This window comes from Malurus melanocephalus, unplaced genomic scaffold, assembly GCF_030028575.1.
Source record: "Malurus melanocephalus ecotype Western Australia unplaced genomic scaffold, MMel_1.1 scaffold_137, whole genome shotgun sequence".
NCBI lineage: Eukaryota > Metazoa > Chordata > Aves > Passeriformes > Maluridae > Malurus > Malurus melanocephalus.
In genome coordinates, this window is record NW_026623369.1 from 1,749,748 (window position 1) to 1,763,762 (window position 14,015).

Genomic DNA, 14,015 nt, shown 5'->3' on the forward strand with positions numbered 1-14,015 from the left:
CTCTGCTGTCGGTGCGTTTGAAGCGCCTGTAAGATTTGCAGAGTGAGAGAGAGAGAGAGACTCTGTGGGAGGAGAAAGAATTAAGGAAGGGGAGAAAGGGAAAAGATGGCGAGTTGCTGGAGCAGTGTGGAGAAAGCGGCATTTTTGTGCTGCTTTTTGCTGGCAATGGGGAGCCTAATTTGCTGCGCCCGGCCGGAGGAGAAGGAAGAGCAAGAAGAGCAGCGCTCCTGTCACGGTGCCTTTGATCTCTACTTCGTCCTGGAYAAGTAAGTGACAGTCACATTTAAAAACGTTTATTCACCCTTCAGTGACTCCTTGCAGCAGCAGGGACGTTGTTCAGCTTGTCTGCTTGGACGACTTCTCTTGATGCCAGTCATGGCGTGTGGGGCTCATTGCTTATTTTTGCTCCCCAAAACTTGCACATTTCCCAAATGTAGCATTTAGGGGAACACTATGCTTTATGCTGAGTTAGTTGCATATGCAAATTTAGGAAATCGTGTTGCTTTCAGGTTGTAGCGTGGGGGCTCGGGGCTGCGAGTGTTGCATTTGAGRGGATATTGATCAGTGCCCCTAGCACTCCTGGAGTTCTGTGTCAAGACTTCTGTGTGCAGAGATGTCACCTGGGGGGGACTTAGCAGTGCCAGGACCGTGCAGACCTACCTAAGATATGACCAGACTGTATGGCGTGGTTGTTTTTTTACAGATTAGCTTGTAAGAATAAGGTTTTATAAAACTTGTTCCTGCTCAACTTCTTTAGAGTTGTCTAAACCTGTGCTTGAGTTAAAAAAAGAGGCTGTCAAATACTTTTCATTAATACTATGTTAACCGAATTCAGGTATGGCCAGGGGTTATGATTAAGCTCACATGTGTAGGCACGTTTTAGCAAGCACAAGCAAAGTGAGTGGTAAACTGGTGCACCCATGGGTGTTTTTCAGAAGGTAGAAATTTCACTTTCTTCTGGTGTACTGCTCTGGCTTGACAGAGGGTTAAAGCCAAGGGCTTAACTCCAGGAGTAAATTGTTAGTGTCCCACAATGTGATGGTTGTGTTATCTGATACATCCTGGGCTACCTATGTGACACGGTATTATGAAGGATGGAAGACTTCTTTGTGATTCTTGCTCACAAGCCAGCTTTAAGGTCTGCGTTGTTCTATTTCCCATTTGGGAGAACCTATCAGATCACAAGGCCCTCTGCACAGCCTGCACAAGGCAAAAAGTCCCTGTCACTCAGGATGTTTATTTCTGTATTCAAGAAGGAAAAAAAGTATCATTAAGTAGTGATTCTGTTTATAGGAATAGAGAAGCTGAAGATCAAAGGCATTCTGCCTTTGTAAAAGATGCACTAGTATACCATGTGATCATTGTTTTGTTTTTCTTTTGCTTAGAACTTGTTCCTGRAGTAACTTTTGTGTCTAGAAAGAGCTCCGTGGGGGACTAGTGTCRGTTCTCAAAGTCATTCCTGCCAGGCTTCCTAGAAGTGACTGGTACTGACATTATACCCAGTTCCCACACTGAATTCCCTGTAACGATGAATGTTGGTGATAGCAGTGTGGGTTCTCTGTCTTCTATAGTACAATTTCCTTGTTTCAATGTCATTGAGTACCTCATGCAATCACCGCACTATGTCCCTATGCTACATTTCATCTTTATTTCAGAGAGCACTTTATTGGCTGTACTGTTACCATTCGTATTGTATTTGGGGAAATAAAAACAGAGGAGAGAGCAATTTGCTCAAACATAATGATCTTCAAGCAGTAGGAAGTTGATGATGTAAGCAAGTTCATCTCCCATACGCTGGAACTGAAATAATATGTTTTCTTTTAGCAAGCCACAGGTATTTTATTTGTTTCAGGTGCTGTCCACTCACTACAGTGGTCCACTGGAAGCTGGACCTGAGCATGGTTTAAGTAAAAAGTCAGGCATTTGGGTTTCAGTGGGAAAATTCTCTTTGGCTTCAGTTTCAAACTGAGTGTTTATGAGTTTTGACAATTATACCAAAGACTTCCTCTCTGTGGAAAAGCTGTGTTAAGAAGTTACTTGGGCCACTGMGTGGTTTAAGACTCTATCCCTGCTCCTACCAAGTCTGTGACAATGCAGTGGCWAAACTGCTTTGGTTCTCAATGAGATTGCATTACTATCCATATGGATAGTATTAGTGCCAGATCTTGGGAGCCACAGGTCCCGTGCTGGCTGAGTGTGTATTTATGCCAGCTGTATTCTGCGACATCTGGCACAACACGAGGAGCTTTATGGAGGCAGGGAGGACTGACTGAGTGGATAGACTCTGAGTCTTGGGACAGTTCATCAGGAAGGAACTACAAAGTGTTGAGAATTCATTAATTTTGAGAAGGGCCAGAGTATTTCAGGTAGGGAGAAGGTAGGAAGCCAGTCAGAAGCAGCTGGTAAATCTGTAAATGCAGTGGGCAATTTTTTTTTTTTAGAACTAGATCCATGCTGATGTATATCTGTGAAGAATTCTGTCTCCAATTTCTAATGGGAGAAACCGCAGAAAACCCAGCCATATACACCACAAAGTATCCCCATATGACTTGGGGATTGCCTCTCTTTGTTGGTGTCCTGCCAGTCTGGAGTTAGATGTGTTCAGTCCTAGTTAGCTGTCTAACACTGGCATTGGAGTATTGGTTCTGTGAAAACACTGGGCTTTAGTCCTGTCACTCTGTAGTGAGCTGAATGACAGCTCCTGTCTCTGAAGCCAGCCTGGATGAACCAAAATGACTTTAAGTCTGCTTTGCTTTGCTTCCCCATAGAAATGCAATCTCACATAAGTAGGAGGTAATTTGGAAGAAGACAGCAAACCTTTTTCCTCATGCAGTGTGTTGCTACAATGACTTTACTGGGGCATGATTTTTTCCTTTTCGTTCTCCAGGCAAAGTCTGTGGGGATTTAATCTTGCAGGCAACAACCATCAGATGGAAAAGATCATCTTCTGGTTAAGTTATTGGTATATTATATATGCTGCCAATTAGGAAAAAGAAACTTGCTGTTTTCTTACAGTTTTTTTTCTGCCTGAAGTTGTCTGCAGTTCCTTATGTTAACTCCACAGGATAGGCAAGATCAGAGCAGTGCCACTAAGCCTTAGATGCCSAAAAAGCTGGCATGATGAAAGGGGGAAAGCAGCATGTGTGGGAGGGAGACTAGCCATCATCCTCCCTAGGATTGTTTGACCATGCCAGAGCCACATTCGGACTTCCTTGTCTCTGGGGATGCTTAACTGAGGAAATCTCTTGAAGCTGYGAGAACAGGACATTTGCTGGCTGCAGAGGTGGCTGCCTAGAGTCTGCAGKCTTGTGCTGTCTGTGTGTTGTATTAGAGTTATGCAGGCTTGAGCTTGTTTGGAGGCATGGTGGAAGACTTCAACGTGTCATAATAAAGCAGCAAAAATGTTTCTGTTTCCAACTGTAAGTCAGTCTTCATGAGGTAAGGTAGTATACATTGCAGTTGACACACCCATCTCTYCTATGGCACATAGTAAGATCAAGTCACTTGTGATAGCAAAGATCTCATTTTTACCTTTAAATAATGTGAAAAGCTCTTAAGCCRGACATAATGGATTGTTGAGTAGTTCTCACGTGTTTTGTTGCTGAATTTGCTTAGGTTATCGTGGTGCACAAAGAACTTGCTTCAGTCCCATCCCAAACTGTGGAGGACAGGCCCTATTAGGGAYTTGATTGCTTGACCATCAGGTCTTGTAGTGACATACTTGTGCTTGAGAATGTAAATAACTCCCTTTCATCCTGTTTTGCTGTTAATATCCAGCTGTTGTTTGTAATCATATTGAATTGCACTTGCAGAGAAGAAAGGATGACTGACCTCTAGTGTTTCCTAATTATAACAGTGCCTGGTAGCATCATTATGATTGTTTATAAATGCAGCAAATAGAAATCCTTTTAAAGTAAGGACTTAGCATATCTGCTGCTGGCAATGCTTGACATGACAGGTTTGAGCTTCRGAGCCATCTGTGTTGTGATTTACCAAATATGAAGCAATTTCTTGGTTATTTTTTGACTGAGACAAAAGTATTTTCTTATTTTTCCTATTTGGGATGTTTGCTAGAAATTGTTTGGATTTTAAGGAAAAATGTGCTGCACAGRCATGGGAAAATGTTTCCTTTTTCTACAACACAAATAATGCCAGYGGAAATGTATTGATAAATTCTTGGCTGTTTTTCTTGGATTATATCTGATGTGTTGGGCAGTTTGGCTAACTATACTTTCTCCACTCCCCATCTTCCCCCTGAACTTCTGTAYAGAGCCTCTTTGTCTCTTTGGGTCCACAGCAATATTGCCTTTCACATGAATTTTACTTCGTCTCCTGTGCTCGCAAGAGCACCTGTGCCATCAGCAGCTTGTACAAAGACAYCAGTACAACGTGCCCAGTCTCTCACTTGCACTCTGTTCTGCCTCTCTTTAAACTTAGTAAGCCTTGCTCTGGAGGTGAACATTGCTGATGGGAAAGAGTATAGCCTCTGATTAGGTGGGAATTACCCTGTCCAATATCCTTCTTGATTTTGTTTTTGGTCTGTGTACCCCTCCTCAGCTTGCCCTTGAAAAGGCAGTTTTGTAGGGGAAGTGTCAGGAGAGAAACAGGTTGATCCTTCCTGATTTGCTTCACGGAAGCCAAAAGCATTTCAGAACAAAAACACTYCAGGAGCTGCTATTTGAGGTCACCTTCTATAATTCTAAGACTAGAGGGAATTGCTGATCTCCATGTATTTTTTTTTCACAATATGCCATATTTAAAGAMAACAAAGAGCATTTGGTAAACACATTATTTGCTTCTCCCCCCAAGATTTCCTTGCCAATTATTTGAATAAATTTAGCACTCACAAATCACAAGTAAYAGTGAGAACAAGTGTTTTTTTGCCTTAAGGTCTCACTGCAGCCCTCTGCTTCTTTTCCTGCTTCACATAGTGCCAGACAAAGATCATTAGGATGATCATTAGGATGATTGTTGTGGCTAGAAATCAGACTGCTGGCAAAAATAGGTGTCTGAACATGTCCTACCACCTAACTTAATTACGTTTGAAAAGTTTGTCTTGACTGATTTAAACCACTGCTGAACTCCATTTCCTCTGAGTAAGAGTATCTAACTACTGCAGCCAGACTTCAGTTCATTGTAAGATGTAGAACCTGATGCAGGTCAGCTAAGAGGAGTTGCTGTCTGAGCAAAAGTACCAGCTTTGATTTCTGTGTGTGTATTTATAAGTGGTTGTCTGTCTTCCTGCTTTGCTATCTGACTTCCCTCACTTATAATTTGACCACATCATCTATATGACACCTCTCATAATCTCCAACTGCCTGTAAGCAAAATTTTTTTATTGTTTTCAAAACATAATCTTTCGGTATTTTGCCTTTCCATCTTTCTTTGTTGTGGTTATATTGGAGCCAGTGCTGTGATTTGCTCAAGAACCAGGTATAATTGCTTGGAATGTTTCAAAGCAAATTTTTGCTCTGTTTCAGACATACCTATGTTATTTGAACCAGGTTTTATTTGTTTGTATTTTGTCTGATATTTTTCTGCCAGCTTTGACTTCTGTTAGGAAAAAAAAAGAAATATTCAGAAAAACCAATTCTCCTTCCTTCAGTTCAAGAAAAAAATCCTTTTTGAAACACAAGGCAAAGCTAATGGGTAATGATTATTTGACATAAAACATGTACAGTTAACGGGAAGAAAAAGCCATGGCAGCTTGTCATTTGCAGTCTACTTATGCATGTAACTAAATCTGATTTATTTGGGGCTTGAGCCAAGGAAGTAAACCGTAAGATTCCCACTGACCTAGGATTTTTATTTGTGTGTTCAATGATTGAGCATTTCATTACTTTTGTCTGGCTTTCAGGCCAAATCCACTGTAGCGCTGGATTTGTATGAGGTATAGTAGGACTGAATCTTCTAATCTCAAATGCAGAAATGAATKGACTCCTGTGAGGTATTAACAGATCAAGAGTTGTATACCCCTGCTCCTGGCTATCATTTGCACCTTGTTAAGAGTGCTGCAGCATGGCTGGGCCTGTATGCCTTGCTGTGCTCCCTGTGTTGTGCTGAAGAGTAGCAGGAAGCTGAAAGTGGCTCTTTGTACCCTGCTGCTGCTCGAAACTTCTCTGGAGCTTTACAGGGAAGTAAAGAATGCAGTATGAGCATGGCTTCTGAATTTCACTTTGTGCCATTTTGTTGGGGAGGGACTTAGTCAAAACTATGGTACAGCACCAGGTGGACAGGAATTGGGAGTTGGATGACTGTAGGATCAAAGAGCAATGATTTGAGGCATGATTTCAGAGAAATCTGTACTATTGCTGCAGACTTTATTTGTAGCTTTATGGGACAAAAGCTAGCTGTGAAAATAATGGGTTTGGTCATGAAACCTTTTGGATTGAAGTATTTTGGGCCGTATGCTCAGATGCTGGCCTAGGATTAAAACCCATTTTGCAGTCACTTCTCTGCATCTTCCCCTCCCCATTCCAGCCCTTGTCTTGTCCATTAATGTTACAAGCACTCTGAAGCAAGGACTGCCTCAGAATGGCTGTCTCTATGCATGCTTCTAATTGCCTCTGGAGCAGATGATGGAAACTGGTCCTTCCTTGCCTGGATGAATCACCCAGTCAAGATCCGTTCCATGCTTGCAAGATGCATTGTTTGGGAGAGGAGGATTCTTGTCACTTTGAATGCTCTGGTGGCTCAGAAGGGAGCAGAGGGGTGGATGAACACTCGGGCATGCGTGTCTAAAACCACAACAAACTAGATGYCCCAGGGTTTGCTTTTATTGCAGAGCCATTATTAGCCATGTGCAAGAATTCTGCTGTCTACAATGTGGTTGTGACCACAAAGAGCCCTCCAGATAAAACAGTGTCAAGTTTGTGAGCAGTGGCCACCATTAGCTGTTGCCTTTAGCTAATTGTAATGGAGGCAAATGGGCATGGGGTGTGTGTGTGTATGTGGAACAGGACAAGAGGCAGCTCTGTGCTTTCAAGAGGTTYCACTCTGTCACTTTCAGCAGGGATGAAAGGCTCTGGGTCCTGCTGCCTTCTCTGTGTACATATGGTAATAAAAATATTTACTGTTTGGGAAGTGTTGGGCCTGTAAATTTCACTGCAAAGCTGCCTGGCGGCCAAGTACTGCACTGGGTTGATCCCTATGTGCTCCTGACAGTGAATTCAGCAGTAGCTGTGAATCTCGTGTGCTCCAGGGACAGACACAGTGGTCCCTCCTGCTGTTTGCCTGCTGAGCTGAGTGGGCTGAGAGTGGCACTCCTTATGCCAGGTTTGTGCTGCTTCATTTCTCTGGGCTCCAGCTTCCACTGCAGCTGGGAACCTGTTAGGAAAGAAGAGAAAGTTTCCAATCTATCTTGCTCTTTGTCTTCACAAAAAAAAATCAGTGAAATACTTCAGATTGGGTAGGCTCAATTCTAACATGCTCACGGTTTTTATGCTGACACAGAGCTCTGCTAAACCAGAAGGAATCACTCCAAAGTCGGCAGGAGCAGAATCAAGCCTTGGAATCACATCACTTCCTTCCACCCCCAGAAATACTCAGTGACCTCCTCTTTTCCCCTCCCATCAAGTGGTAGCGATGTGAATTTAAGGAAAACAGCAGCAACAGGAGCTGCAGCAGCAGCTGCTCCTCCGAGCCCAGTCGTGATGAGGCTGGGAGGACATTCTTTCCTGTGTTGTGGTTTGCTGACTTTTCTCTTTGTCTCGTGTGTAATGGGAACAGAGYTTATGGAGCAGGGAGCATGCTCAAGGCAAATGGCTCCTGTGGGTTTTTTTTGAGCTTCACTTTGGCTGAATTCTGGTCGTAATTGCATAGGTACAAACCCAGGGAAWTTCTGCTACTTCTCTGGTCCACCCTAGGTTTATCCCAGTGAAAGCAGCAGCAGAAGCAAGCTCTGAGATGCTTTCTGGAGCATTTCAGCTGCCCCCAGCAGCTATTTATTGCTGTGTACTTTCCTTCCCCGAGAGAATTATGTCCCCTCTGAGGACTGAAGCCTCACCATCCCACTTGATTGGGAAAGTCATAGAAACCTCTTGTCAGCTATGGGTCACCATCCACAGARGTCTTGGGCTTGTAATCCCCACAGCTTTGCAGAGAACATTAGGCTGGCTGGGCTTCTTCAGCAGGGAAAGTGCAGAGAGGAAGGKCAGAGCCCAGCAGCGTGGTGGCAGCCTTTGATTGATGTGTGGGGCTGAATCAGGGAGCTGATGGCTGAAAGGGGAATTCTCTGAGGCGTGAGCCTGCAAGGTAGATCTGGCTGCAACACTGGCTTTCTGTTTTTGCAGACGACCATAGTGCTGTGGACCTCCTGTACAAACCTCCACAACAGAATACATAAGATTCCCTGCCTGTGTCACTTCTCCATGGCTTGTGCCAGTTGTGCATGGGGGTGRATGAGTGTGTGTCGCACCCCAGTGCTTTTTCTGTGTGGTGCTGATCTTTTTGTGCTTCATTTATTCTCCTCGTCTGATCCAGTTTATGCTGACAGCAACAGTGATCCTGCCATGTGAGAGAAAATATTCCAAAGGCAGTGAAAGGGCTCCAGATTTTCAATAGCACAGGACAGTTCTGTTTGTCAGCATTGGAACTCATTTTTGATGGCATRTGACAACTTAGTATATAATTTAGCAAACATTTTATTGTTTTAAGTTTTTGTTTAATCTGCCATTAAAACTGCCATTGCTGGTGGTATGGGGTCAGGCCTCTGGGGCACCAGATGAAACTGTCAGGCCAAACCCAAGAACCCTCCAAAACATATATAAAATGGCAAATAATAGTCCTTTACAAATAGGGATATTTAGAGGGAAGCTTGGGTGGGAGAGAGGGGAAATCAGGATCTTCTGTAGGCTAGGCCACTCCCTCTGGTGTTCATGCTGGGTTTGACATGACTGGCACTGGTGGCATTTGGGCACCATTTTCAGTGGGAGATGACACCTGGGCTTGGAAAAGTGTGGTGGGGAAAAGAATTAAGTGCTGACCACTTCACTGGTACTTCCTCTATGGGGTTTGGAAACTAAATTTTCTTGCTAGTATTTTTGTCTGGCCTTGACATTTCCCTGTTGATAGACTGGGACACTTTTGACACTTCCAGCTGGAAAACAACATGTGGATGCAGAGTTCCTCTTAGGGGTGAAGGACACCCATTGCTGTACTGAAGTAATGCTGCAGGGCTGTAGCTCAGTGATGTAGAGCTGGGCACTCTGAAAGCGCAGTRCATTTCCTGTGAGGACCAATCCATGACAGAGACCTCCCTCGCTTTTCAGGGRTGGGTGCCTATTGATTTATTACAGTCAATTCTCAGTCTTGCTGGCTGTACCCTTTCCAAGGGAGAAAAAAAAAAAAGTATGGAGAAAAAATAAGTCATTCTGACTTAAGTCATAAGAAGGTACTGGGAATGTTGGTTTGTTGCAGTTCAAAAGACAATTCGCCACTACTTTCTTTTTTCGATTGCAGCAGTGCCTCTGCAGCTGGCAGTAGAAATTTGAAACCTCATCCACAATAGGTCAGTCTTTTCCAAGTAAGGAGCTATGGCTATTCTGTGTAGGGAATTGACTTCACTGAAAATTTCAGGAGTTGAATTTAAGTCAGATGGGGAGCTCAGAATGAAATAAAAGTGTCAGCTTCAGGGAGGGGAAAGAATTAACAAAAAAAAATTAGGAGGTGTAGATGCATCTTGGATAGATTCAAGGAAAATCTGTGACTTCATCATGTTTAGAAATTTAGCCTGGGACTTCCATAAAAATCCTGGAGAACTATAAGTGTTGATAGGGTTAATTTGGCAATAGTGCCAGCACCTTTCATTGGTACTGTTCTCAAATGACAAACATGTGGTTGCATAGCACATATAAATTGGGGACTGAAGAGCATCCTGACCCATGGTTTGAGCAGTCCCTAGCTTTTGTTGCCCTCCCATGGTGCCTGGAAATTTCTTCATTCTTTTATAACTAGTTTGTTCTGTGAATGAATCACCAGTTCCCCAGAAGAGCAGTATGAAAGCACCGGGTCACACAAGCCAATTTATTCTAGCTTATGTACTTCAGGAGACTCTTTTGGTCCAGATCCCTTTATCTTTGCTCTTCTCCACTCCACCAGCACTGCTGCAGGGCAGGCAGCACCATCCTGCATTGCACACCTGGGTTTCTGTGTCTGACATACAAGGGCAGGAGTGRCTGGCATAGGATCACTTGGAAAGCCCATAGTAGAACTGAGAATTGTAATATGTAATTGTTTTTTCTTTRCACAGAGAAATGTCTAATAGAAGTTAGAGGAATCCTACTGCTTTATAGTAGGATTTAAATTTTAAATTTAAATCTTTTTTAATAGTTCTGTGTCTAAGCCCCTGTGATTTTGTGTATGTGCCATAGTTTCATTTATCTTTCTTTCTTTTTATCTGCCTAAGACACCTGATAGATGAGTTTGGCAAGCAAGGAAAGAAAATGGGTCCTTCTTTCATAAACACCACAGTCCTAGGGAGGGCTTTTAAAACCATTGACTTTCATGCTTTATAGCCTTTTTAATGTCTTGTAAGTGTATGGCATATATCAACATGGTAGAAATCTGTAATTTACTGTAGAGTTGCTGCGTGCAAGGCTCTGTTTGAGGTCTCAGTTCCATCGGACTGTGGGGGTCTCTAATAAGACTTGGCAAGAAAAACCCAGGGAGTGCCAGTAATGTAGTGTTATATAAAGGAAACGGCAGCATGAATGTGTAAGTCTTCTGCTTGTAACTAAGTTGCCTAAGTTTTCACAGGAAATTCATAATAGAGCCAGGGTTTGACTGTCCAGGACATTAGTCCAGCAAATTGGCCTAGAGTACTGCGTTTCCCTTCAGAATAATTTCAAAAGCTTTCTCTTTCGAAACAAACAGTAATTCATGGAAACATTCTCCCACGCATTCCGGGAGAATAGAAGATCAGTCAAGACTTTCTGTGTGGCTGCAAGGGCAGAGCTGTGCTTTAGGAAGGTAAATAATCTGCTGGCAGATAACTTAATGAAATCAAATAAAATCAATTAAACTAGAAGAAAATATTTTTATTTTATGCTATAAAAGGAACAAAAGTAAATTGAAGGGTTACTGAACTTGTTTCAAGATTTTAGGGTAAACCATTTCAGATCTCTTACAACTTGTCTTTGAGTCAGTGGGTTTTGTCTTCATGGTTCTAATTACAGCTGTCAACACAACTCCATGTAATTTGTGTCCCTAACCACCTCTGGAATAAGCCAGACTTAAAATTCAAACAAGGAACAAGGAATTCCACTGCAGAGAAACATTAATGTAATCCGTTATGTTTTGTACGCAGGTCTGGAAGTGTCAAACATCATTGGACTGAGATTTACTCCTTTGTGGAAAGCCTAGCTGAGAAGTTCATAAGGTAAAGTATTTTTAAGTTCATATTTTTATTCCCTGCATATATTTTTTTTTTGTTCGGTGCTTCTTAGTGAATGAAAATCTGCTGAAGTAACATGTGTAACATGGATCTGCCTTGTTCTTCTCTTTCAGTCCAATGTTGCGGATGTCTTTCATTGTTTTTTCTTCACGAGGCACTACGATAATGAAACTAACAGAGAACAGGCAAGTACCTCCCACAGCTCTCCTCCAGGAATACCCTCTGTCCCTTCTCTCACACATCCAGTGAGTGGCCCCACATCCAGAATTTATGTCTCTTAGTCCTTGGTGTTGCACTGAAATCCTCTCCTCCATTCCCAGCTGGAGGAGGGCTTAGAAGGCCTTTGGATGTTGAATTACAATTTTCTTTACGGCTTTATAAAAGAAAGGGAGCCCTGGGCTTGTCTCTTCTTTACTGTGGTATTTCAGGGAGAAACTGCATTTCCAGTTGACRATCCAAGTACAAACTTGCTACACCAGTAAGGGCAATTTTTGTGGAAGAGATCTCAGACCCTTAACTGGTAAGCAAAAGAGCGTATGAGAGTTCCCCAGCCCTTGGAAGGGACTCAAAGCCCCGACCTTTACACCAGCAGCTGGTTGTCCCCAGTGCTGGAGCAGGACCTCCCCAGGCTGAGGTACCGCTCTCCTGGGCTGCTTGCAAACAGCACCTGTGCCAGAGGTGATTTGCAAAGTCAAATGACAAGCTTTGCAAGAAAAAAAAAAACAAACTGGAGCAAAGTTCCTGTTGCCAACTTTACAATCAAATTTTCTTTCTTTAAAAAACAAACAAAAACACCCAAACAACCCCAAACCACTGAAAAAAAACCCCAACGCAGCAACCCCCCCCCCCCCCCCAATTCTTATTTTTAAAATTTAATTTGCCTTACACATACAAATCCCTGTCATCGGGGTGTTTCTAAGTGTTTTCTTCCACTTCAGCTTAAAGCCTTCCCTTTGGCTGCTGCTGCTGTCTGTGCGAGTGGGCCTCAGTAGTGCAGGGCACACTATTAGTAATGGGAATTCTGGTGGAGAAAGAGCAACTACTTCCTCAATTCTGTACTCCAGGGACTCATACAAAGGAAACCCCCCTGCAGAGCTCTTGCCTTTCTGCTGGCTCCGCTAAGTTTTGTTTCAGGTCTCCATCCTGTATTGTAGTGTTAGAGCTCAAACTTGCTTATATTTCCCTGGGTGAATTTGCTTTTTGCAAGGTGGAACGTAGACAGGAACCCTCTGTCAATGTGTTGAACATGTTATTAGAGCGTTCCCTGTGTGGATCACTCTGTGCCTTTTCAGTTCACTTTTTACTTCAGAAGAGTAAAAATGTGCTTTTTGGCCTAAGGACATCCCCAATCCCAGCTCCTGATTTTTACCTTCATCCCATATAGCCTCCTGTATTCTCAGTAACTGTGGTTGAGTCACCTAAAATACAAAACATCCAGTTGCAAAATGGAGTTTAGAAAGGTTCTCACTATTCTCTTAAAGAAAGGGTGCCCCATGATATCTGGCACTTACGTTTGAACTGCCTGTGTCTTAGCTGTTGAATATTTGTGCCTTATTTGTGTTCCATTAATGTAATAAAAACTTTGTCAAGGATCAGGGTCTTTTGGTGATCAGTTAAATTATTAACGTCCCTGAATGATCCTCTTGGTTAACAGGTGTTTGGGGAGTATGAAGCTATGCAAGAGGGGTYGTGACATGCAAGTGCCTCTGTTTCCAGGGAGTAATCTATGCCCCAGGAAGTCTGAACAGTCCCTGGTCTAGGATAGGAAATTCTCATCATTCCTCTCCTGTTCTCTTATCTTTTGGCCTGTGTCTTTAAAATGGAAAAATCCTAATCCAAACTGTCCTGATGACTGATTGAATAGGGAGTTTTAATTTGTCCCATTTTTGTGACAGGGTCATAAGCTTTTAAAGTGTTTTGTTCTGCACTTTGTCAAAGTTTAATATCTGGCATTGGTTTAATTCARTCTTAGCCTGACTCAGAGTATATGAGAAGGAGGAAGGAGGGACAGAATTGCATCTTTAAAATATGTTACCCTAATGCTGTACTTTGTGTCTGGTTTTGTGCTCYCATGGGTGTTTGGCTGAGAAATTGTGGTTTTTGAAAAAAATCTGTGTTCCACCAGTGTTTCAGCTGATGTGTATGCACTCTGTGCAATTGATTGATAGGATGCATAATCTAGCTGTGGTACAGGAATATCGCAACAAAAAAAAAAAAAACCAAAAACCTTTTAATAAAATGTTCTCCTGAGATTTTTTTTTGTTGTTGTTTATTTGTGTTTGCTTTTCTTCAATCCAAAGGGAAGCCATAAGACGAGGGCTCGACATTCTTAAGGAAGAAGTGCCTGGAGGAGACACRTTCATGCATGAAGGATTTAAAAGGGTACACATACAGTACCTRCTTTCCTTGTTTTACACATACAAACTTTGCTTACTTCCTGCTGGTATGCATAAGAGCTAACCATGTTCTACACTTCGTTGCAGGCAAATGAGCAAATTTACCATGAGACCTATGGAGGTATGTGTTATATCTGTGCTGAAAAGACAGTTCTTTTTATGACCTGCAATAAACCCGCTGAAAGAAGTATTGGAGAAGGAGCAGTGTTATGCAATGCTGCATTCCA

General features: G+C 42.6%; 1 protein-coding gene across 1 annotated transcript in view; it reads left to right on the top strand.

Annotated features, from left to right (window-relative positions):
* Positions 1-8: 8 nt before the first annotated feature.
* ANTXRL (ANTXR like) overlaps positions 9-14,015 on the top strand; it is a 54,939-nt gene continuing 40,932 nt past the window's right edge. The window contains exons 1-5 of the mRNA XM_057371005.1: positions 9-266; positions 11,306-11,377; positions 11,506-11,577; positions 13,693-13,774; positions 13,876-13,909. Of these exons, the coding sequence (XP_057226988.1) occupies positions 106-266; positions 11,306-11,377; positions 11,506-11,577; positions 13,693-13,774; positions 13,876-13,909 (421 nt within the window). The 5' untranslated portion in view covers positions 9-105. The remainder of the gene's footprint in view (positions 267-11,305; positions 11,378-11,505; positions 11,578-13,692; positions 13,775-13,875; positions 13,910-14,015) is intronic.